Source organism: Dysidea avara, chromosome 7 (genome assembly GCF_963678975.1).
Source record: "Dysidea avara chromosome 7, odDysAvar1.4, whole genome shotgun sequence".
NCBI lineage: Eukaryota > Metazoa > Porifera > Demospongiae > Dictyoceratida > Dysideidae > Dysidea > Dysidea avara.
This window is the reverse complement of record NC_089278.1, coordinates 4,360,802-4,383,848: the sequence shown is the minus strand read 5'-3', so window position 1 is coordinate 4,383,848 and position 23,047 is coordinate 4,360,802. Positions and strand designations below refer to the sequence as shown.

Genomic DNA, 23,047 nt, shown 5'->3' with positions numbered 1-23,047 from the left:
CCACAGTAGGATGTAGACTTGGCCAGGTAAAAGCTTATGATTCACTTTTTACTTACTGTGACAAAGAAACAGCAAGTGTCATTGTAAATTTATTCCAGTTCAGGACCAGTTGTTTGAAACCAATCATAACGATGTCTCATTGTCAGAAACAAAAGGGGGGTGCTGACTGGTTTATTTGCTATAGCAAATGCCACATCCATAGCATTTGGTAACTATGTAGATAATACATTTTGGTTTAACAAAATTTAATGATTGTATAGCTATAATTAAAAAAGTAATCAGTTTCTGGTTAGCAGTAATTCTAATTTCAAGTCTATATTCAAGTTTCACAACTCTGCATACAGTCAAGTATACCAGCTTCTTTAAATCCATTTATAACAAAAGGCTTGGGTTATTTGTGATGTGTGCATGCATAGAATTAATCCATGCTGCACCAAGAAGCTTATGAACATTCAACCTTAAATCTACGGCATTTTGTCCGTCAAGTTGAGAGCAAACTTGTTTAGCATACCATTCTCTGAATTAACCATGTAAAAAAATCTTGCTGCCTTGTTGACACTCAAATCATTGTACTGACAGGCTGTAGCCTGTCAGTACAATTGGGTGGAATTATCACAACATTGATCTTGTTTGCATCAAGCAAAGTTAGAAAGGATGGGGTACACTGAGCCTTAAAGTTGTCAAATATCAATAAAGCTGGCTGATCACTGCTAAGTTTCAGTATTCTTTTCTTTTCATTTACATACGGCAATATTATCTCAGTGAAATACTCTTTCATTGTAAGCTCATTTGACCAGTGTGCTGGTGTTTTAGTAATGTGCCATGAAGAAGGAAAGTTGTAATATGGAAGGCAGCGATCAGTTTTTCCTTCATAGATGAGCTGCAAGGGTAAAAACTCACCTGTTGCAGAGCCTGCAAAGACAGCTGTGAGTTGTCTCTTATCATCTTTAGCTATTATTTCAACTCGTTTTGTCCCTTCCTTTTCCATTGTCCAATCAGGAATTGGCACATAGTTCAGAGCTGTCTGGTCAAAATTAATTACCAATTCTGGTGGAACACTGTCCATGCAGACAATATTTTGTATCTCAAACAGAAATTCGCCCTTCAATACTTCAAATTGAGCTACATCCACCTTTGATTTACTACATGCCTTTCTCATGACATATCCCATCCTGCCTAACAAAGACTTAGCCCAGTCGGTAGTTAAATTGAACATGCTGCCTCCCACACCATCTGACCCAGCATATTTGTTCATGACAATTCCTTCTCCAGCTGCAACCGCTAAAGATGTATTTATTGGCAGCCCACGTTTTCACAAATCTTTAATGTACTCTTGCACTTGGTGATTTAGTGCATCTGGTAAAAGGAGTGGTTGTCCTTGCTTTTTATGTGGCAATTCTTTAACTTCTTCACGGTGAGCTTCTTCACTTGGGCCAGCATTGTTGCCATCAGCAGAAGCTTGGCGAGGTTTAGATTGTTCTCGACAGTGATCTTTGTACAAATCTTTAAACCTTTGCATGCTTGTTTCTGTTAATGGGAGATCCCAGTACTTCCGAGTGTAGTAGCGAAGAGTGGTAGTCACACCATGCTCTGCTGCTCGCTTGCCTATCTCGTACCTTTGGCCAGGTGTTAGCTTCAGGTATGGCTTGGATTGTGAACCTCGAAAATCATTCTTTGCTTTAAGCTATCGTGAAACCTTTGCATTTGCTAGCTTGATGGCCGTTGGTGGCACAGAGTTACTTAACGGACCACTAGGTTCTGGCAAACCATCATCATCAGCCGATTTTGCCCCAGTTTTGTTCACCCGCTTGAAATACCATAAAATAGACATGTCTTCAGTTAAATCGATCGAGCTTAGACTGAAAGATCACTTGAAGCAGCTGCCTGTCACGTGACCTATTTTTTAGCATGCAAAATATTTGGATGGATAAAATTTGGCGAATCCACGGTCATTTGCCAAATTCGCCAAATTTTACCGGCGTCAAAGTTTCCCTCCGTGCAGTAGCTGACATTATTATACGAGTGCTGACTTAAAAAGAGCTGAAAGCCTTTAATAGATCAATATACTCTAATAGAATGCTCAAATACTCTAATAGAGCAGTCAGATCTTTTCATGTTAATAATCTGCAGCCAGCATCAGGGATTCAACTGCATGATTATTTGCAATTCTGAAACTTGTACATCTAATACCAGTGTATCTTCTTAAAGCCTTTGATCATTACTTAGTATGTAGCTACAACCATAGCTTTAATACACCAATAATTTAAAACATTTGAAGCAGTCTGCAAATAGCTATTCCAGTTTCCAAGTATGTTGTGACTACTTATGGCTAAAAAAATTAATGATGTAAAAGAATCTGGGCACATCCGCAGAGCTGCCTACCCAGTAATAATAAATAAATAAATAAGGGAGCACTTCATTTGTGGCCATTAAGTAATTCTGGCAAAACTATGTAATCAGCATCTTGAAAACTAAGTGACTAGCTATAGAAACCAAATGAGAATTAGTTTGGAATAATAGGCTAGACACAAGAATTAAAAAAAAAGGTAAAAAATTTGGGAAATTCTGGAAGGAATAATAGGTAAAAAAAAAATTTTGAGCATAATAGGCTCAAGCCTATAATGGAGCAGTGTGAGTAAAGTTTCTTGCTCAAGGAAACAACCACAACACCAAAGTGATGTAACCAGGAATCGAACCTGGGACCTTTCGATCACCAGGCAGATGCTCTAACCACTTGACTGTGCTGCCTCACAACACACACACACACACACACACACACACACACACACACACACACACACACACACACACACACACACACACACACACACACACACACACACACACACACACACACACACACACACACACACACACACACACAAAGGGAGGTCGTCTACACCTGCAGATATACATACCAGTGGACATTTAACCCTAATTCAGTCTATACCCATGACTGAATTAGGGATTAAATGTCCACTAGTATATCTGCAGGTGTAGGCAACCTCCCTTGTTTCCCTGATTTTTTTTGTATGGTCCCTAATCAAACTTAAAATTCTTATACCTGTTTGTTTACTTTTTTGATGACTGGTGAACCCAAGCATACAGCATCAAAAACCCCTTTCTCAACCTTTTCAGACACACTTTCTGTAACAACTTTAAACAGGCTGTAGGACCAGGTGTCCTACAGACCTTCAGCACTTGTGCTGTAAAGCCTTAATAATAAAATTAAAAAAAAAAAAAAACAAAAAAAAAAACAAGGATGGTGTCAGAGGTAATGTTTTCGACTGAGTGAGTATTCCAACTATAAGTACTGACTCGAAAGTATTATGCTTCGCTCAGCTATGTTCAGCCCGTTACACAGCGTTACAAACAAAGAATCACCTCTACAAATACAAACGATTACTGTTAGCATAGGGAAGCCATTGTGCTAGCTACCACTGATCGACACCTTAGGTTGTCAGCGAAAAGAAATGGGACACAAAGGACAACAAAGGTAAGTCCATGATGCATGCATTGTACATACTGTGGTATGCAAATGGCACTTGAAAGAGCTGAAGCAGCATCGTACTGTGAAAAAATCAAGCCTGTAGCCTTAGCCACTATCGAATTTCACTTCTCAAACCTCCATGATCCCTAATGTACACACTGTATGATACTAACCGTATTGTACAAGTGCACAAAAAGTTGTGGAATTTTCAACTAGAGTATACGTAGGGACCATACCATATCGATAAAACAAGCTGGAGCAGTGCATGATGTTAAAATCATACTGCATCAAAAGAAAGAAATGGTGCCACACACCCCCAGCTACTGATTATTAGAGATGCAACAATATATCGATATATCGCATATCATATCATTTTAAGACAATATCGCTGTATCGATACAAAGTCAAACCGCATCGATATATTGCGTATCGTGATATATCGACATATCGTGGTTTGTTAACATGGCTGACAATCAAATTATTGTACATTGCGGTTAAACTGAGTAGTATGTAATGCTTCTCAAAGAAAAATTAGCTCACTTGTTTCTATTAAAAAACAAAAAAACAACATAGACCATTGCTTAGACTCCACTTTGTATCGCACAATATATCACTGTATCGTGATACACCAGAGACAATATATCAATACGTCTACACACTGTATCGTTGCATCTCTACTGATTATTGTCTGAAAAGTGAAGTATCCATTACACTTCATTGTCAGCTATGTTCAAGCCGTTACACAGCATTATGGATCCAGAACTGTTCAAAAAGCACCTCTGTAATCAAAGTAGTTACTATGAAAAATATGGACTATTTCCATTATGAAGGGAAGCCATCACGTGCTACTGCCAAATCGACACTTTTTGCTGTTAGCAAAGATGAATGTGAATGGGACACAAAGAAGGACACTTGTAAGTCCATATAGAATGCATTGTATGTACTATGTACTGTGGAATTCCAAAAGGCACCTCTCGGGCCAAAGCAATGTTGAACAGTGAAAAATCAAGCCCATAGCCTTAGCCGTTATCGAGTTACGCTTGTCTGAAGGCATCAGTCAGTCAGTCAGTCAGTCAGTAGAAAATTCCGTTAATTTTTTTTTTTTTGAAATTTCGGAGCAACTTGTTGAAAGTGTTTAGGGTTGCTTGTTTGGGCTAACCAATACTGCTTCATCGTCATCTGGGAAAAGCAAGGCTGGATTCATGGGCCACGCCCATTCCTTTGTGGTCCCTACTATACAGTACTATTGTACTGTATGATATTTGTGGTTGTTTGGCAGTGTGAGTGACTATCCCTTATTTTAAACTTTGTGTCATTAATTTTCATGAGTCCTACTGCCCATAACATATTTTAATGAGATGTTCTGGTTTCAGAGATCTGTGTCTTCAGTAATAGCATAAATAGAGCCAGATGGTGAATACTTTCCAAAGTATATTAGCTGTGTGTCAGTTCAATTGTTGTATGTTCTATTAGAATAATAATAATGAAGCCTACTTCATTGCTGTTTAGGTGGTCCAAGATTTGCTGACACTAATGAAAATCACAAAGTGACAGTCAACCAAGATGCAGAACTTCTTTGTAGTCCAAGCTTTTATCCTGCTGTCAATTTCAAGTGGATTTTTGAATTTGAAATTAATGGCTCTAGAGAAGTACCTTGTGTAAATCAAAGCCAACGAGTTACTGATAGAATTAGACTATCTTGTACAATGAACAGCAGTACTCTTATTATTGAAGACACTGAGTTTGATGATGCTGGTGTATATTGGTGTGAGGCATCTCACCAGTATAATGGCCGTAATAAAACATTTCACCTAAGCATTAAAAGTGAGTTTGATTTGTTTTACTAAAACCAATCATGCTATTATAGGTCAGCTCACTCCGTTGTGGCCTGCCATAGGCATTATATTGGAACTATCCCTAGTAGCTATCATTATATTAGGCCACGAATATTACCAGCGTCACCAACAAAAGAAAACCCCTGGATCACCATTCATGTGAGTCATTGTGCACAGTAAATACTGTTGTTAGCATTTCTCCTTATAGTGACCCACCAGAGACAGAGACAAAGGATGATGATACAGAGGCGTACAACTTTCCATCAGTGAGCAACGATAGACCGTCACACGATAAAAGGCATAGAATAGGTAGTATAACTCAACAGAGTTTATTACCTGATCCTGTACAATAGTGAACGTGGATATTAGTTAAAAATAGTTTGTGTAATACAATTGTTATGAAACCTATACTATAGTGCATTAGCACTGAATCCAGACTTTGTTGACACCTGCTAAGAAAAAAGGCACATGCATCAATGGTACCTTTGCTAGCTTCATGCATATTATTAGTGATGGCGGCCTTAAACATGCGAGAAGTGAGAAAAAGTCAACGAAGACATGCTGCCTTGCTGTCTGGTGTGTATCCCTTTGGTCACCCAATATTGGTAAGACTGTAACATCTTGGGCTATTCGGTAGGGTGTGTATGTTATAGAAGAAAAAAGCATTTTATTTACCTGGAAGAAGACATCACTTAACCTATTGCTGGAGTGATGCTCAAAAGCGCCATAAAAATGAAACGGTAAAAGAAGGCGGTTCTATTGAGACGTTGGAAGCTAGTGAAGTGGGTGAGGACAATGGTGACACTCATAAAATTACCGGACCCACGAGTGCAAAATATGAAGGAGAGGAAGAAAGCAATCCTGAGGGCTCCTGGCAGGATACAGAGTTCTCTGAACGATCATCCGCCATAGAAAGCGACCTCTCACCGAGCCTATCACACTCGTGTAAGTTTGGGATATCATCGTCTCGCAACTCTTCACAGCTTGGTCATAAAAACATGACTGCAAGGAAGGAACACGACTGTTGTCGCCGAGACTCCACCTGCACAGATCGTCACTCAAGCGGACAACGCTCAGCCCTCGGTCGCCAGGGAGGTTCTAGTGCTGCCTCTACTCGTTCAAGTGCGACCCCCACCAGCCGAGCAAGAAGTAGGAGGATGTTCCCTTCATTTCACACACGCAATAACTTAACAGAACACAACTGTCTACAGATACACAGTAAATATTCTGCAACTTCAAACTATATAACTAGACCATTTACATTCTCTTACTTTAAATATTATTCTAATTAATGCACTTTTATTCTAATTAATACGTACCAATATACTTCAATTATTGTGCATTAAGATGAAAAGTTTTGGTGTTCTAGTTGCAACTATGCTGTTGTTTACATCCTCTGTTCATGGTGAAGCGCAGGCAGACTTTTCCATAAAACCTAATGGAAAGCTTTCTCACACTGAGGCTAACTTGGTAAGATAATAACAGTCGGCTATAAGATGTGATGACTTGTTTACACAGGGGGATGTGATATGCCTGTTCACTTATAGTGCACATGGTGGAACTGATGAGGTAATAGCATAACTAATGCTAGTTAAATTTGTGGCTGAATATTTGTTCATTCCGAGGTTTGTGTTCGATTTTTTTGAAACCTGTTGATTAGACCAATGCAATATAGTGTTGCAGCTATTGTTAATTGCCATCTTGAGGTCGTCCCTTATAACTTTGGTTCTTTGGGAGGACAAATTCTATCAATCTGCAGTATAGCTAATAGGTGACCAGATTTTGGAAAATCAGTCGCATGAAACAATGAGAATTTTACATTACCGTTAAGTGGAAATTGTGCACCGGTTGGAAATTTGATCATTGAAGGTCCTGTCATAAATACTTTGAGTTGTCAAATTAATGTGACTAGAACTGATTTTCCAAAATCCAGTCACATATGTAAAATCTATGTAGAGGCCTAGTATGCCTTCAGTCTATTGGACTAGCAAGGTAGACTGCCTTCAGTTTATTGGACTAGCAAGGTAGACTGCTCTATGACAAGGAGTCTTTCATATAGCTCTGGAAGATTTCTCTGATCAGTGCTGGAGAAAAAGAGTATGTCTGCACAATTGAGAGGTATTTGTGTAGTCATTGTTTGTGATCTACTATGACAACAGACTTGTAACAGGCCGAGCCAAACCTCTTACTTGTACTTCCACACTTACTCAGCTTCAATACTGGGACATTCAATAGAAAGTGCTGAAGTGTTTGTAAGTTTATCAGCATAAAGATAACTATTAATGAGGTGGTTCTTTCAGGATAATAATGGTGCTGTGTTGCAAAATGAGGAATTTGTAATAGGAGATGGAGCTGGTTAGTTTTGTGCTATTAAAATATCTTCTTCACCTAGCTTGTCTTCATTTTTAGTCAAACCAATATCGCAAGGAGTGAATGTAGTCAAGATAAAGTTTACTGCGAAGGAAAAATCAAAGAAATCAAAAAAATCTAAGAAGAACTGAGTGCAGTCCTTTAATTGGTCAATTTGTAGTGTGATTTTTTAATAGAATGTGACTCGAAAAGTATCGATTGTGGGCTTTGATTAATATACCTTGTCACGTGTACGATGGCATACCAGACGAAGCTCTTGAAATCTAAGCTAAGGTGTAGTTTTAGTCGAGTATGTCCTCAGATGTGGCGTCTTATCATTCACGTAATTTAGGCAAAAGGAACATTTACAGTCCTTTAAAGCAATGTCGTCCATTCCCATATCTGGTCGGGCTGATGACGGGTGTAATTTTATCCACGCTGATATTGGTTCGTCCAGATGCTCAGTACGTGAACAACGTATATGTGATGATATCTGTAGAAGGTGACCAGACGTTTAAATCCGAGAAATTACTGTCGGAAGATATTCTCAGACTTGAAAGAAAATCTCCCCACCTGCTGTTTGATGAAGTTAACATGAAACAGCAGATCAATTATGTGATTATAAGGGACCCCATGGAGGGGGCTAACGAACAATTATGGGAGTTGGATGTTGCTGAGTTGAACATCTTTGTGCCAACTGGCAAGCCAGAAACAGATGGGAAAGTGGAGATGGTCAGTAAATCAACAACAGTGACACATTTTCATTCTGATGTAGTGCAGCTGTCACCTCTAGTAGTGCTATGGAGGGTATGCAACAAATCACTAAAGCAATTTCACTGGATATTCTTTGGCCCAAGCAGCGTATATATTAATACACACGGTCTGGAGAGTTACCTAACCCAGCTTGATTCATCCAAGCCAGTATGGTTGTCAGGTTTAGCTCCTGACAATAAAACTTGTGTATGGAACTCAGGGATTGTGTTTAGTTATTATGCATTAAAGTTGGTCTGTCCAGCTATCAGTAATTGTATCTCTAATGCTGTTGCCAATCCTACTCAGGGGAATTGCCTAGTGGGTTGTGTAGAGGAAGCTATTGGATACACTTGTGCTACTCGACATCCGGACAATGTGAGTGTTTGTAATTATATGAATAACAAGATTTCACAATAGAGCAGTTAAGGTGTACCTCTAAAATTTTATACCAATGACCATTATCAATAAGACATCGAGATTGGGAGAATGGGCTGGAGCGCTGTAGCCTTGAGACCTGACCCTTAATCTTTCACGTGAGATCACATGACCCTCCAAGATTGGGTCATCTGGTAAATATGTACCCCAACATCTGATACGGCTCTGGCTGTTATATTTGGTGGTATGCCAACTTACCCCACACCAGATGCCCTATATGGTCCCTCCTAGCTGATATGCTACAGCGCAACCCATGTCACACTAACCAGCCATAGTTTGGTACCATGAGTTAGTGGAAAGAAAGAGATGGGAAGGGACCTTTGGGTGGGATAAAACTTTTTCCAGCACTGCAAAAAATTAGTGATACTGCTGCTCCTTAGCTGCCACTGCTGCCCTATATATTGCATAGAATGATCTAGAACAGATTAGCTGCTACATATGCTACCACACCAAACCTGTTGTTGATACTTTCTAATGAATACCACAATGTGTAGTGATCAAGCTTAGCCCTATTGTTAGGACACCTTGCCTGCTCAGTGGATCCCATAGACTAATGGCTTCAAACACTCTAATATAACAGTCAGCTCCCACTGTGATACCCTTGTAAATTGTGCATAGCACTATCATGGAATGAACCTTTTGTAAAGCAATTTTTTTTTTCATGTGAATTTTTTATATTAATACAATAACCACTTTGTGACCTTCTGATTAAATGTTGTTTTTTTTTTCTAATTGAAATTAGTGTTTCTAAACTACTGGGTATGTGCCTTTCACTACTTTATGTCTTGTCAATAAGAATTAATTATTGTTTACCCTTTGTAGATTCGAGAATTGTTCTTGGATGTGACCAACAAGACATTTGCAAGCAGCAGTAACTTCTCTATTCCCATTAATATCACTTATGACAGTGATTCAGAAGTACAACGAAACACTACTGGAGATACAGCCACAATTATTAATCATGAAATGCTTGAGAAGGCTCTGGTCATATATCCAGCAACTAACGCCAAGTTCAAGGCTTACTTCCATCACTACTTTGTGTTGAATCGATTAAGTCATGCTCAGGAAGAACTTGTGCACCATATGAATGTTATTGACTTTCTACAAGACCAACTCCCTGGTGGAGACAGTGCCATCCATAGTCAATCAAAGTTACTACATCACGATCCATTGACCTCTGTTGACGAGATCTTGACCTGGGAACTGATAACTCATGACACAATCCACTCAGATAATCGTGATGAGGCAGTGGTTCCTGTAACAGGATCGTACAAGGATGGCATCGATGCTGCAATCAGTAAAGCTGTTGATTATCTTAACAAGGAAAACTCTGATGAATATCAGTACCGGAAGTTGGTTGCTGCCTACCGAAGAGTTGATCCTTTAGTAGGAACTGAATATATTCTTGAATTTGAGGCTGCAACTCCTAATGGAATTAAAACACATCGAGTAATCCTAATCGGTGTTCTCAGCAGTCCAGATGTTAGCCCACTGGTGCCATTTGATTACAAAACTGTCGTAAATATAGTTGTTGTTACAGATTGTGACAACAATGCAAAGTTTGAGAACTTTATTAAGAACTTTGAGGATATTTTGCTGGAGGATACAAAAGTATCACTGACTGTGTTGGAAATGAAGGGCACTGCCAAAACTAGTGCACAAAAGAAAAATCAACTCAGAACATTTTATGTGGTGTCACTTTTGCAGACCAAGTATCCTAATATTCATATTGAAGCAAAGTCGCTTGACTCACCATTGTCACGTGACAGGGCAATATCTATTATTGCAAAAAATTTAGCCCCAAGTGACCTAGTGTTTTTGGCAGACATTGATGTGAGATTTAATGCTGACTTTTTACATCGTTGCCGCAACCTTGTCTCAGTTGGGCAACAAGTTTATTTCCCTATACTGTTCAGAAGGTACAATCCTGAACTATTATCTCTAATGAACCATTCTGAATTAGCAGACAAGATCAGTGAACACTCAGGCTACTGGTTATCACAATCACATGGTCTAGCATGCATCTACGTAGCAGATATCATCAATAGTTTTTCTCAAACTGGTGCACAAGATGTCCCACCTCTTATTAGCTCAGAGTTGCTATTGTCCAAACTGTTCAAGAAAGGTGTTCACGTTGTTCGGTCACCTGATAAAGATGTCTGGAGGCCATATGACACTCGACATTGTGAAGAGAACTTGCATGGTGAGAATCAAGCTTGTGATGCCACCGAAGAAACTGCAGAAAATCATTATGTACACTACCAACTAGCAAGCTTATTGTTCAACCATGAACATGAACATGCTATGCAAAAATTCTAATCTATAAAAATACCTGATGTATATATGTATACAGGTATACAGAAAAAATACAAGTTACAAGTTCTTTTCAAACTCCATGAGGTGCTTTATAAAACCGATATTGGGGAATATAATGGGTCTCTTTTGAAACACGTATTCAGCAGCCTGTTCTAATGACATTTTTTTCTGTTGCATGAAGAAAGCAATGGTCACTGTTGCTGACCTACTCACACCAGCCATGCAGTGTATCAGAATTGGTTGCTGTTGTGCATGAGCAGTTTTGATAAACTCTATGCAGCGACTAAAGTCTTTTGAGATATCATAGCTGCTATCGTCCTCCATTGATAACCCCAGGAACTTTCTTTCAGGGCCATACATTTCTTCATTAACGTCCCTTTCACTGTAAGCTGTATTCAATATATACACTATACCTAAATCCTGTATCATAGTGAAGTCGGTAGCATGTCTGATATTTCCCAGATAAAGTTTAAAGTTGCCTTCTTCGATGATGCATGATGGTTGCTATATAGCAGAAGGTTATAAGCTATTTTACGACCACATTTCACAAGCTTACGTTATGCTGAGTAAGTGTTCTTATGTCCTCGGCTGTCATTTGGAAGTATTTGTCTCTGAATTCTTCGGGAGTAAGCTTCTCCGCGGCCTTCTTTGGTCTAAACCCAAAGAATCTTGCTAACGCCATTTCATCAGCTACAGGATGCTAAACCATAATATAGCGATATCACGGTATAAAACGGTAATGTGGTGCCAAATTCTAATTAAGGCACATTAGCACGGTACGAAAACTATGCGTTGGTATGGCTGTAAAACTTCCATCATGGTGAGTGGTAACTACAGACAGTTATTTTTAAATTCTCTGTATCCACTTAATTCTATGTTAGGTCCATCAAGACAACAATGATCGTAGTTATGTTGTTGTGGGTTCATTCCACAGTCGTGGCTGTGGAGCAACACCAACACAACGTTACATTACGAGATAATGGGAATACTACACGTAATCACACTGGTGGTTCAAGCAATGAGGCACTAAGTGGTGAAGCAATAGCAAACATTGTTGTAACAGCTGCAGCTATTGCCCTCATTGGATCAATGACCTGCTACATGTGTTACTGCTATAACCACAGGGAAAGGATGGCAAGAGTTAAAGCTGCTATAGAACGAAATAGACTCATCCGTCAAAGAATTGAGGCTGAAAATAAAGTGGCTTCCACCGTGATCAATGAACAACAAAGAGATTTCCCACGTCCATCTCCAGTGACAAGCACAACTTCACAACAATTTGCTCCCACATGATACTTGTACATGTTCAGAATTTTAACTTTTTAACATTATTTTTTAAGTTGTATATATTGAAAATACTACCTATCACTATTGTGAAAACTAGTGATGCACTAGAGTTCTTCATGATACAGAGAATGATCCACAGGTTGGCAAACAGCTGGTGTCACGAACTCCAGCAGATACTCACACCGATTTGGTTCCATTGCTGCAGTCACTTTGTCTTCAGCACCACACTTCAATTTGACAGTAGTTGATCGGGATGGTCCATTCCAACATTTCTCTCCATTTTCATACTTCATACGAGAATAACGATCATTTTCAGGGCCATCCCATTTTCCCCATGTACCCAGTGAGGTTTCAGAACCACCATTTTTGTTCCTTTGTGTTGACTTCTGGAATGTACAAAGCTTGTAGGTGTACTCCCTATCTGTGTACTCGTAACATTGTTCATAAAAGGGTATAAATTCATTGTCCTTGCCAAAATCCATCCCCAAAAACTTTTCAATGTCACCAATTTCTTTTTCAAGGTTACGTTTCTTTCCCTTTGCCTCGTCCCAATCCTCTCTAGCCTTGTCAGCTGCATCAATAAGTGCTTGTGTGGCTTCATCATAAATAACTTTATCAGAAACCTTTCTGGAAACCATATCATCATCATCATCGTCGTCATCGTCTTCTTCTTCTTCATCATCATTGATATCTCCTTCATCTTTGATGCCTTCATCCCCTTCCTCCTCATATTTAAAGGTGATGGCTCCACTTACTTTATCCCATGACATTGCATAGAAAGTATCAAAGTCAAGTGGTTCCTCTCCTCCCAGATACTCAATAGCTTCCTCTTTGCTCACGTCTTCATTGCCATCATCATCCAGCTCATTTCTTAGCTGCAACTCTTCTATACTGATTAAGCTATTCTCATCTATGTCAAGCTCCTTGAATCCTTTCCTAGCTTTGGCTTCTCTCTCAGCTGATTCTACTGCTTGATGTTCCTCTGCCCACTTCTTATCTTGTGCTTCTTTGGCAATTTTCTCTGGCTCCTCGGCTGCTATTTTTGCTTCTTCTAAAATATCCAACTCTGTATTAAGCAGACCGATTTCAGATTTCAGCTTTGCCAACTTGTCATGCATCTCAGCCTCTTTGTTCTTCCCATCAGAAATGTATTCAAGTTTCTTTTTGTAACCAGCTTCCTGACGTTCTAATTTTATTTGTCGTTCAGCCCTTGCTTTCCTCCCTTGCTCATCACACATGTTCGTACATTTGACAGAGCTATCATATTCATCACTGCCATCACAGCAATCACAAATACCATCGTTCACCCTTGAAGACAGGAGGTCAAATGGTTTATGACCCTTGTTAACACAAAAGAACATTCCATTCGGGCACGCAGAAGTACCCGGCTCATCAGAGCCATCTGCACAGTCACAATAGTCATCATTCACAAGAGAGAAGGGAATTGTCTCAGAACCGTCCAAGCATGTAAAATCTCTTGCAGAATCGTAGAAACTTTTTCGCGACAAGGGAACCCCGCGGAAAGCATCCTCACTTGCCCTAGTGATCCCTGCTAAGCAAATCACGACAACCAAAAACATGATACGATCACGTGATGCAGCCTTTTCTTAAAGTGAGTATTAATTAGAATGGTGGAGTTTAATTAGAACGAGATTCATGCAATCAGAATCCATGGTTGAGAGGATGAGTCGCACCAGAGGGGACACGGTGATATTACCAAAACTACCAACGGTGGAACAGATTGAAGAAGACTTTCAACTAGCACCTGAAAATGATCCAGCCTTCACAGCAGGTACTAGTATCAGTCATTGTAGTCTGTGTTTATATTATATCCTTTTACCTATATAGGTAGCAGTGATAAAGATGGAGAAGTTGATAAGTGTATCAAGTTTGTTAATGACAGCCAGTGGGTATGGAATGAAGGAAATAAGCTGTTGGAACGCATCACATCACAGATAGACAATTATATTGCTGAACTAGAAGAATCTATCAATTATAATAAAAGATGATACAAAGTTAAAGTCTTTCCTTGTGTATAGCTAGTCCCATTGCATGTAATTCTTGTTCGTATTCTATTTGTTCTTTTTCTAGTAGCTGTCTGAGTTGGTCTTGTCTTACCTAGTCACATAAAAACATGGCCAATGTATAATATATTTTTACTGTTTACTTTATTTATGCATTTGTTTCCTAATTGCAATTCCCTGCTCATTTCTTCATTTCGTCTCTTCAAAATTTTCCTTTCACACATCTACAAGATGTAGTTGTTTATTATTGTTCTGTAAGAGTTTTTGTACCTCATCTAGTGATTCTGCCCATTGTGCAACTAAATTTGTCTTCACGTTGCTGTTAGCAATACATTACTGATACACATGGATAACACACACACACGCACACACACCTCTCAATTTGTTTTTGCTGAGTTTCTATTAGTTGGTCTTTCTGAAGTACACAAATTATCACACACACACACACACACACACACACACTTATATACTATTTACATACTCTTAGTCGTTCTTCCTGAATGGCTTGGCCTGACTTTTGTAGTTGTGGTGGCGAACGGACTTTCAACAGAGACATTTTTCTATTTAATACCTCCCTGTTTATTACGTTGCCATGGAGTCTAGCTTTGCGCGAAATAGGTTGAGTTTTACGGAAAACCGTGTGCTATGTTTGTCTGCTGGTGTAGATGGCTGGTCATGTGAAAACGATTGAATTCGATAGCCAAGTTCATCAGAAGCAGGTTACTCACGTGTAGATTTCTACATTGTCTGCACTTGCTTCATTTCAATTCCTTCAGACATCGGCGCACGTGATCCGTTCTATAGAGCTTGAGTTCAGGAAAACCCAAACTGTACTAGATCTAAAGGTAGTGTAAATAGCTAGTGATCTGTTATTTATTAAAGTGACCTGTATAGGTTCCATTGATACAGAGCATTTATGATAAGTTAAGCCACTCCAGTGGCACAGTTGTACAATGTTGCTGTCACATATTACTGACTGGTGCAGAGCAGAGATGGATACACCTTACTGGACTACTCAATGGGCTACTCAATGTAATGCCTTCCACCAGGTAATGTGTAAATGACTGTGTGCTAAGTGCATATTTTGATGACTATCTATAATTTTGCTAGTCATGCTGGAGTCTTGCTCAAATGTTTGGGTGACTTACTATTTACCGAGCTCAAAACAGCATTAAAAGCAAATTCTGGGATTTACCAGTCTCCATATTCTATAAGGTATTGACTTGTTAGAGTGTTTGCATTGTGTATGGCTAGTTACAGGGAGAAGCCACATCCATTCATATCGGTCACCACCTCTAGTCCCCAATTATGGCCACGTCTACTGCTCCTTACCAAACAAATGTTACAACATCCACCAATGGGGTAACCAGAGAGTGCTGTAGTTCAGAAACTTAACTGTATTTGTTGTTACAGGTGTGAGCCTCATGTTGTTAATATGTTGCGTCCATTTATCAAGTACTGCCTGCTCGTCCCTACTGAAGATGGACTTCCTGTTTCCATGGCTACTAGAACATTCTCCATGTTGGTTGGTGTCATCCATTACCAGTAAATATTTGAGCATGCTATGTGTGAAAGTGTTAGTCAATTTTATTTCTCTAGTACACCTGCTGGTAATGATAGCATAAAAGTCGGGCAAGACATTCTCTCACTTCTTATAGCCCTACTACCTTGCTATGAGGTATTTGTAATTCTATGAATTGTTTGTTTATCGATATACAAAAGGATATACGTGCTAAGTTTGACATGTGTTTCACCAGCTTTCTACAATGTAGACAAAGTCTTCAGAGCAGTTGATGGACACTACCAATAGAGTTGAGGAGTTGGTCTATTGCCTGGTAAAGATGGCTCCTTGTTGCCAGCAGAATGGTATGTAACTGTTCATTATGTGCTTTTGATCTTGTGCTTTTCTGCAGACCCTGCAGATATGTTATGCGATATTCTTCAGTCAATAACGTGTGAAGTTGTGATAGAGCAGGAGCAAGTGGTTTTGCTGTCCTTGCTAAAGTCAGTCTCATTACTCACAGCAACCTACAAAACAGTTTAGTTGAACGTGATGTAGACAGTAACATATATTGCTTACTGTTTAGCTTCTAAATTGTCCTCATCGGATATTATGGCTATGTTGGATGTTGTTGTGTGGTGTTGGTCACTTGGAACATACCACAATCCTCTTAACACAAGGCAAGCTATAGGCACTATATGTTGAAAGCTACTCTCTTTGTAACAGTGCAGTATTTAGTGAAGTCTGGGCTGGCGCAAACCCTTCAACCACTTGTTCTTCCACTAACTGTTGTCCATGCTACTGGTGGCTCTTTACGTCAGCTGGCTGGTGACCTACTAACTAACCTACTAACTAACCTGTCAAGGCAACAGTCCATTGATGAAGCTAACAGTACTATTAACCAAACTGGTAGTACTCCTCTAATTCCTAATAGTACCAGTGAATTCTATTCTGAGTTGTGTGCAACTGCTGAGCTCTTCTGCCAGCTGTCTAGGTGTGCGTGCGTGCGTGCGTGCGTGCGTGTGTGTGTTGTATAGTTATATATGTGTATGTAACTCCTGTGTGCCCATAAATTGGGTAGGTGTCCAGCACAGAAACTAGCTTGGCTAGACTCACTTCAGGAGCAACTGGATTTGCCTGAACTCCATATCTCAGGAGATATGCGTCGACTGCTACTGGTAGTGCTAACTGGCCTCTACCTGCAACAGCAAACTAGTGCTCAAATGTGTGTGCTGGAAGTGATAAGTAAACTGGTGAAGCAAACGCCAACTATAGTAAGTGTTTTGTCTCTCTCTTTTTTGGCAGTTAATTGGAACATGTTTTTCCTTTCCTTGTTAGTGTCCAGAAATGCTAGTATTTGTACAGTACATACTGAGTCAGAAATGTAACAGAGGGCCTGAGGTCTCCTTGAGACTTCTTAACTTGTTACCTGATCTTGCAGCTCACAAGGTGTGAAACATGTTGCCTCATTATTGATATAACTGAATAAGCCCACTGTGTCTGGTGTTAGGTCATGCTGCCACTTGTGGTCCGTGTAATACACAGTCTCAGTCGCAGAGTGTCTCTCTATCCAATCATTATTCGGCTTCTCTGTAAGATGTGGCGTGAAAGAGATGGGGTATTTGCCCACCTGCACAAGTTGCTATTAGCCCCACCTCCACAACACACCCCTCCAGAAATATGCAGGGAAATTGTGATAGCTAAAGTGACATCAATACATGATATATGCCAGTACAAGTCAGTAGCATTTGCCAATAACATTCATTGTATGAGAACACATTGACAGGCCTGAGCTACATGGAGAGGAAATTATTGGGCTTGTGCTGCAGTGTGTAGTTGACTTCTCACTACAGAATCCCTCTGTGTCAGCTGGCAAGGATGATGGGGTCATGGCTATGGTGATACGATCACTGTATCTACTTTGCTACTCAGAGGTGTGTATATGTGTGTCATAAAGTAGTTGGAGGACACAGAGTCTGTAGATTGTAGATCTTCCTGTTGCCTGGAATATGGTAGCACCAAAACTCAGAGGAGAAAGGAGGTAAACTTTCATACATATGATTATATTTGTGTAGTGTAGATCTTGACTCATTTGTAGACCGAAGGTGCTTGCTGTGATGTGTGACTTGTTCTCCCTTCTTCCATTGCTTGACATGGACGAGTCATTGCAGCCATTGTGTGACCATGCCTTGACCTTCCTCTGGAGTTGTGCAGCCTCTACCGTAAGAAATAATTTTTATAAATCTTTCCATGTTGAGTATGATGATGTTAGGTTGGCGCTGTAGTGGAGGCTTCTTTTAAAGCATTGTGTCACTTTGAATTGGAAGATTTCAAGCTTACTTTTCTTCCAAATAAGGTAACATTGATACGAGCATGTCAATAAAATATAGGTCTACACACATTTAGTTGCTATCACTGTTGGACTGTACTGAAGTAGTGGCCATAGCTCAGGATGACACAATGACATTGAATGGTCAACAGTGTGTTCAGTTGTCTGCTGGAATCTGTACTGAGGGACTTGATGGCTACTCCCAATTTCTGTCTCATATTATAGCTATCGAAATAGAGCAAGGTTTAAGAGGTGTGGCACACTTGACACAGAAACATTTTCCTCAGCTGGAACGCTTTTTACGAGACTCTAGTCATAAGCTATCGAGATTTGTGTCAGACAAGGAGAAGGATATTATTTCCACCACTGATTTCTGCTACATTGGTAAACTACAGCTGCTTGACAATCTCACACAATTCACATGGTACTTAGGTGGAGTATTGATGGCAACTCAATTGGCTGAGCCGGAGCAAAATAGTAGAGGATACCAGCAACAGCTTGGCTCTGTTGTTAAACACTATAAGATGCTGTGGAGCTGTTGCTTAATGACTGATGTATCCCTATCTTCTGTTTGGCTACACCAACTCTTCTCCCTACCTTCCTCCTGGGCTGTCTTCATTCATCGGTTGTTTGCTGTTTCTGTGAAGGTGTGGGTACCTATTGAATGTTTCTGGTATCAGTTGTTGTACTTTGTAGTTGCGCTCGTTGGAAACGTGTCCGCCGAACATGAGAGACAGTAAAGCTGGCTATCAGCAGAAGCAGTGGGAGGCAGAATGCTGGTGAAGTATTGTAGGATTTGTGATTTGAGCAATGTCATGTTTCCTGCTCTTGTACAGGACGAGATGTAAACTAGTAGAACAAGTACAATCATGGTAAGCTGAGATTTTTGTATAAGGTTAAGCTGTGAGTTTACTTTTTCTAGTGGCAACAATGCTCGTCCTTGCAGCGTGATGTTATCACTGTGTGGATTGGCAATGACATGTTGTACAATGACTGATACTTTTGGAAGTGTTGAAGGATCTCTAGCTTGGTTACGAGACTGGAGTGACCATGCCTTTCTTACCAGCCTTCTCTCCATGTTGGTGAGAATTACAGGGGAAGGAAAACCACCCAAGGATAGCAGTGGAGAAGACATCTTTTCTTTCATCAATGATGTAAGTCATTATAATTTTACAAAGAAAATGAAGGACCCCTCGATTACAGTGCATTCAGCAAGCAACAGATCTTACCACCATCAAGTGCATGGCAGCAGTGGCAGCTGCTGAAGTGGTTAGACATGTATTTTCACTGGCTATCCTCCCTGCAGACATAAAGGACGCCATTGTGTCCATAGCTACTAACTTGTTCAAACATCTGACCACTTTTAACCAGTACGTGTGTGTAGTTTATTTGCTCTTAAATAGCAGTGGTGTACATGCTTATAGAACTTCAATTATAATTAGTTACTCATTGTCTAAAATCTTACTTGCCAGCCACCACCAGTTACCTAAGGTATGGACAATGTTGTAGACATTTCTAGTAGCATTTCTGTACTCACTTAGATGTCTCCCATTATCAGTGACATTGTTCAGTTGTGCAGTGTCCAGTTAGACAGTTCCAAGTTGGTAACTGATTGCACTGTAGTTAACAGTGTGATGATACATTTGTACATACCTAGACTACTGAATATGTGTGTAGTTGGAGGGTTTCTGCCAGTATTGTGTGGAGCAGGGGGTGGGGCTCATTCTGTTGCTCAGAGGCTTCATAAGGAGCTGGTTGCTGGGCTGGCACTGTCCCGCTTTGATCCTAACACCATTTTATTTCAGGTAAAGTTACAAGCATGAAATATGTTGTATATATGATTATTCTCATAGGCAGCATGTCTGGCCATTGGATCAGCCACTCCTGTTATGTGCAATGCTGGAATACTATCCCCTGAAGACTGTGGGGCTTGTGTGAAGATATTGCAAGACCTAGCACAGAACCCAAAGCTACTCAAGGTCTAGTATAATGTGTAGTACTAGTACAATATCTACAGAGGTGTATATGGTTCATTCTAGTGTTATGTGATCCATGTGTGTCTGGGTGGTCTGTTGTATGGATTGGCAAGTGGGTGTATCCCTCATGCTCACCAGAGCCTCAGTGATGTCACTTCACAGTGGGTAGCGGTGACACAGTCGCAACAACACAATAACATGGTAAGTGTTAATCGTGCCTATGAATGTAAACACTTGTGTGTAACTTGTACAGGTGATAGCCAGTTTGTATGTGTTGGTTGGTAGTGCAAGATGCTGTGATCTACTCTCCAGTCATGTGAGATTTTGTTCCATTATCCACATTTATTAAACACAATGCTCAACAGTTACCAACAGGTGCGTTGTTACAAAGTCACTTACAAGTAATCGTTTCTAGTTGCTCTCCAGTCTTATTGTCCGTGAGTGTATACACAATGGAGCATTGGACAGTGTTATGTGATCATATTATAGGGTCTGGCTCATGGACAAACACAAACGGAGCTCAGCCATGTACTGTGGATGATTACTCGGTTGAGACAACGTACTCAGAAGGCTACGACTGTCAGTGGACAAAATTGTCAGTTACAACTCTGCTATATCTAGTGTATACACGCCACTGTGTTTTGCCGCAGTGCCCAAAAGTTATGCTTACCTACCAGAAGGTAGAGCCCTACCAGCTGTGTTTGAGCTACTCTCCACTGTCAGTGGGTCTCAGTCTGGACTGGTAGTGTCTGCTTTGCTGACAACACTGACTCAGTGTTCCTCACTTCCTCCAGTGGACTGGACTGGAGCACTGCTTAGTATCACAAGGAGAATGCCCCGCTTGTGTCAAACTTGTGTCCAGTGTGCACTGAAGCTCACAGAAACTTCTAAAGGATTTCACATGTTCATTATTTTTTGTTGCGATTTAGTGTTTTTCTCCAGCTTAGAGGTAGTTTAATGTACGTAGTACTGTCACTAACAGTACAACTGCAGACATCAACTCAGCAACTGATAATGAGCAAGTTACATCTTGTGATAGCTGATGTGGCCACTTCTTCCCTTGCCACTTTACTGGGATCCTGTTGTCTTCTTTGCCAGAGAAAGAAGGTGCATAAAAGTTTTAATCTATCTACTACCATTTTATTCTTTAGGAATTGTTGAGTTTTTTGGTGGAGGGGATACTGCAGTGTGTGAAGTTGAAAGACCTCCCAGACACCTCCATTGATCTCTTACATCATGTAATATGGCAGATTTGTGAACTACTACAACCCCCAGCCACCCTAAACTACATCACACAACACCATCTGGAAACTGTGGCTAATATCACTACTTGTCTTCTCAGTATATCTGATGGTGATGCTCACACTACTTCCGTTAGATTACAAGAGCACTTCCCGGTATGGTTCTACTGTTATTAATATGTATTCTCCTTATATGACTGTTTCCCCAGAAGTGTCCGGTTTTGAATAGTCTTATCTATTGTCAGCTGATTAGAGCTCCTTCAAATATTCCTCATAACTTTCTACATTCATGTCTTGCAACCATGCCACCGTTTACGTCAATGGGTCATTATGTTTTGATGGGTTTATTAAAAGGAGTGAAGTCAAGCGTGTCACATATAAACAAACAGGAAAGGTTCCATGTGTTCACTCACTGCATACAGGAGTCTGCACGTGCCACATACCAGCCAGAAGCTGAGGTGGGTATCTAACAGAAGAAGTTGATCACACGTCATCATGGTCTCAAAAGAAATGTTGAACAGATTGATGCCAAATATTGTGGAGCCCTTTAAAACCTCAGCTTTCCTAGCTAACAAACAAACCTTGATATATACCTGGTGTCTTGCTTGGTTACATAAGCAATACGGTCATGACGTGTGACCAATCTCCTATGGGTATCTGGTTTAGTGTGAGGTGTTGTACTCCAATAGGCTCAGCTGGCACTAGGGATCTCCCTATTGAGTTGCAGTAGTGGTAAAAACACTTTAGACCTCTGGTTGGGCTTTCTTGGCCAGCCTAAGATGATGCAGGCAGAGCCTGCACTGGTGTATTCACACCTATGCCAGATAATATCACTTTTGCTACCTTGCATAGCCACTAGCAAGGAATCGCCTGCAGGCATAAAACAATTGGTAAGTTTCTATATATGGTCAATGTCATTAGCAATACTGTTCACAATATAATTCATGCCAATTACCGTTCGTTATGACAGCAGAGATATATTAAATACTTTGATGGCATGCTTTAGTTGGAGGTCAGGAAGTACATTCACCATGTTATAAATAGTTGGCTGTGTTACTATAAACAGTAGTTAGCAGTGTTATCGATATCCCAGCCTACAGTCATATAAGGCAACTGTATATAATTGATGTTATTCATTTACACTTAGTTATCGCAATGGATGGTTGAGGCGACCGCAAACAGGAATGTGGGGAATCAAAATATTTTTGGTATGCCATGAAATATTGTTGGTATGTAGTGGTTTTTCTTTGATATAGGAAATCGCACAACTCTGGTAACCATGGGTGGAAGTGGTTTATGGATTGTGTGGGCTAATTTGCTGTGACCACTTCCTCTTCGCCTTTGTTTTGTACATACCAGGGCCTATTATGGACAATAACCGCATCTATTTCAACCAATCATAACGGAGATAGTTCGTGCGTCACATTGTGGTCAGAGATGGATATTTCAACAATGCACACCTGTGTATCTATTACTGGAATATAATCATGATAGTTATGACAATTATGCTA

General features: G+C 40.1%; 8 protein-coding genes across 12 annotated transcripts in view; 5 read left to right on the top strand and 3 right to left on the bottom strand.

Moving 5' to 3' along the window:
* Nucleotides 1-5,762, top strand: part of LOC136262123 (basigin-like) — a 28,180-nt gene extending 22,418 nt beyond the window's left edge. For both annotated transcript variants that reach the window (XM_066056275.1, XM_066056277.1), the window contains exons 6-8: nt 5,000-5,314; nt 5,358-5,484; nt 5,534-5,762. In XM_066056275.1, coding sequence (XP_065912347.1) covers nt 5,000-5,314; nt 5,358-5,484; nt 5,534-5,678 — 587 coding nt within the window. In that variant the 3' untranslated portion in view covers nt 5,679-5,762. The remainder of the gene's footprint in view (nt 1-4,999; nt 5,315-5,357; nt 5,485-5,533) is intronic.
* Nucleotides 5,763-6,604: 842 nt separating this feature from the next.
* Nucleotides 6,605-7,886, top strand: LOC136262132 (myeloid-derived growth factor homolog). Its single transcript, XM_066056288.1, has 6 exons — nt 6,605-6,795; nt 6,844-6,894; nt 7,385-7,443; nt 7,496-7,577; nt 7,626-7,680; nt 7,735-7,886. Exons 1-6 carry the CDS (start codon nt 6,673-6,675, stop codon nt 7,824-7,826), a joined length of 462 nt encoding a protein of 153 aa, XP_065912360.1. The 5' UTR covers nt 6,605-6,672; the 3' UTR covers nt 7,827-7,886.
* Nucleotides 7,856-11,273, top strand: LOC136262115 (chondroitin sulfate synthase 3-like). Of its 2 annotated transcripts, XM_066056264.1 has the most exons (4): nt 7,856-7,968; nt 8,027-8,121; nt 8,174-8,802; nt 9,685-11,273. In XM_066056264.1, exons 1-4 carry the CDS (start codon nt 7,931-7,933, stop codon nt 11,179-11,181), a joined length of 2,259 nt encoding a protein of 752 aa, XP_065912336.1. In that variant the 5' UTR covers nt 7,856-7,930; the 3' UTR covers nt 11,182-11,273. The 2 variants fall into 2 exon arrangements, with proteins under 2 accessions (XP_065912336.1, XP_065912335.1); XM_066056263.1 differs by having other exon boundaries at nt 7,907-8,802.
* Nucleotides 11,176-11,956, bottom strand: LOC136262129 (uncharacterized). Its single transcript, XM_066056285.1, has 2 exons — nt 11,735-11,956; nt 11,176-11,682 (listed from the first exon to the last, which is right to left on the bottom strand). The coding sequence occupies exons 1-2, from the start codon at nt 11,858-11,860 to the stop codon at nt 11,236-11,238; spliced, it is 573 nt and encodes a 190-aa protein (XP_065912357.1). The 5' UTR covers nt 11,861-11,956; the 3' UTR covers nt 11,176-11,235.
* On the top strand, nt 11,865-12,546 carry LOC136262133 (uncharacterized). Its single transcript, XM_066056289.1, has 2 exons — nt 11,865-11,998; nt 12,060-12,546. The coding sequence occupies exons 1-2, from the start codon at nt 11,976-11,978 to the stop codon at nt 12,469-12,471; spliced, it is 435 nt and encodes a 144-aa protein (XP_065912361.1). The 5' UTR covers nt 11,865-11,975; the 3' UTR covers nt 12,472-12,546.
* On the bottom strand, nt 12,491-14,096 carry LOC136262119 (glucosidase 2 subunit beta-like). The gene has a single exon (XM_066056269.1). The coding sequence runs from the start codon at nt 14,043-14,045 to the stop codon at nt 12,570-12,572; it is 1,476 nt and encodes a 491-aa protein (XP_065912341.1). The 5' UTR covers nt 14,046-14,096; the 3' UTR covers nt 12,491-12,569.
* A 332-nt stretch (nt 14,097-14,428) lies between these two features.
* On the bottom strand, nt 14,429-15,127 carry LOC136262135 (cilia- and flagella-associated protein 141-like). Its single transcript, XM_066056291.1, has 5 exons — nt 14,971-15,127; nt 14,864-14,904; nt 14,760-14,808; nt 14,633-14,713; nt 14,429-14,583 (listed from the first exon to the last, which is right to left on the bottom strand). Exons 1-5 carry the CDS (start codon nt 15,043-15,045, stop codon nt 14,482-14,484), a joined length of 348 nt encoding a protein of 115 aa, XP_065912363.1. The 5' UTR covers nt 15,046-15,127; the 3' UTR covers nt 14,429-14,481.
* Nucleotides 15,065-23,039, top strand: LOC136262113 (focadhesin-like). Of its 3 annotated transcripts, none has more exons than XM_066056261.1 (39): nt 15,065-15,208; nt 15,266-15,334; nt 15,384-15,538; nt 15,600-15,704; nt 15,750-15,851; nt 15,903-16,034; nt 16,089-16,167; nt 16,262-16,355; nt 16,403-16,527; nt 16,577-16,670; nt 16,717-16,984; nt 17,072-17,264; nt 17,329-17,439; nt 17,501-17,727; nt 17,777-17,924; nt 17,973-18,031; nt 18,089-18,212; nt 18,263-18,346; nt 18,397-18,703; nt 18,752-18,966; nt 19,016-19,098; nt 19,156-19,191; nt 19,242-19,473; nt 19,523-19,689; nt 19,744-19,810; nt 19,861-19,919; nt 19,977-20,124; nt 20,173-20,298; nt 20,359-20,496; nt 20,549-20,611; nt 20,661-20,732; nt 20,785-20,890; nt 20,946-21,244; nt 21,289-21,402; nt 21,447-21,692; nt 21,746-21,994; nt 22,226-22,426; nt 22,684-22,744; nt 22,793-23,039. In XM_066056261.1, the coding sequence occupies exons 1-39, from the start codon at nt 15,155-15,157 to the stop codon at nt 22,858-22,860; spliced, it is 5,280 nt and encodes a 1,759-aa protein (XP_065912333.1). In that variant the 5' UTR covers nt 15,065-15,154; the 3' UTR covers nt 22,861-23,039. The 3 variants fall into 3 exon arrangements, with proteins under 3 accessions (XP_065912333.1, XP_065912332.1, XP_065912331.1); XM_066056260.1 differs by having other exon boundaries at nt 15,744-15,851; nt 21,749-21,994; XM_066056259.1 differs by having other exon boundaries at nt 15,744-15,851.
* The last annotated feature ends 8 nt before the right edge of the window (nt 23,040-23,047 follow it).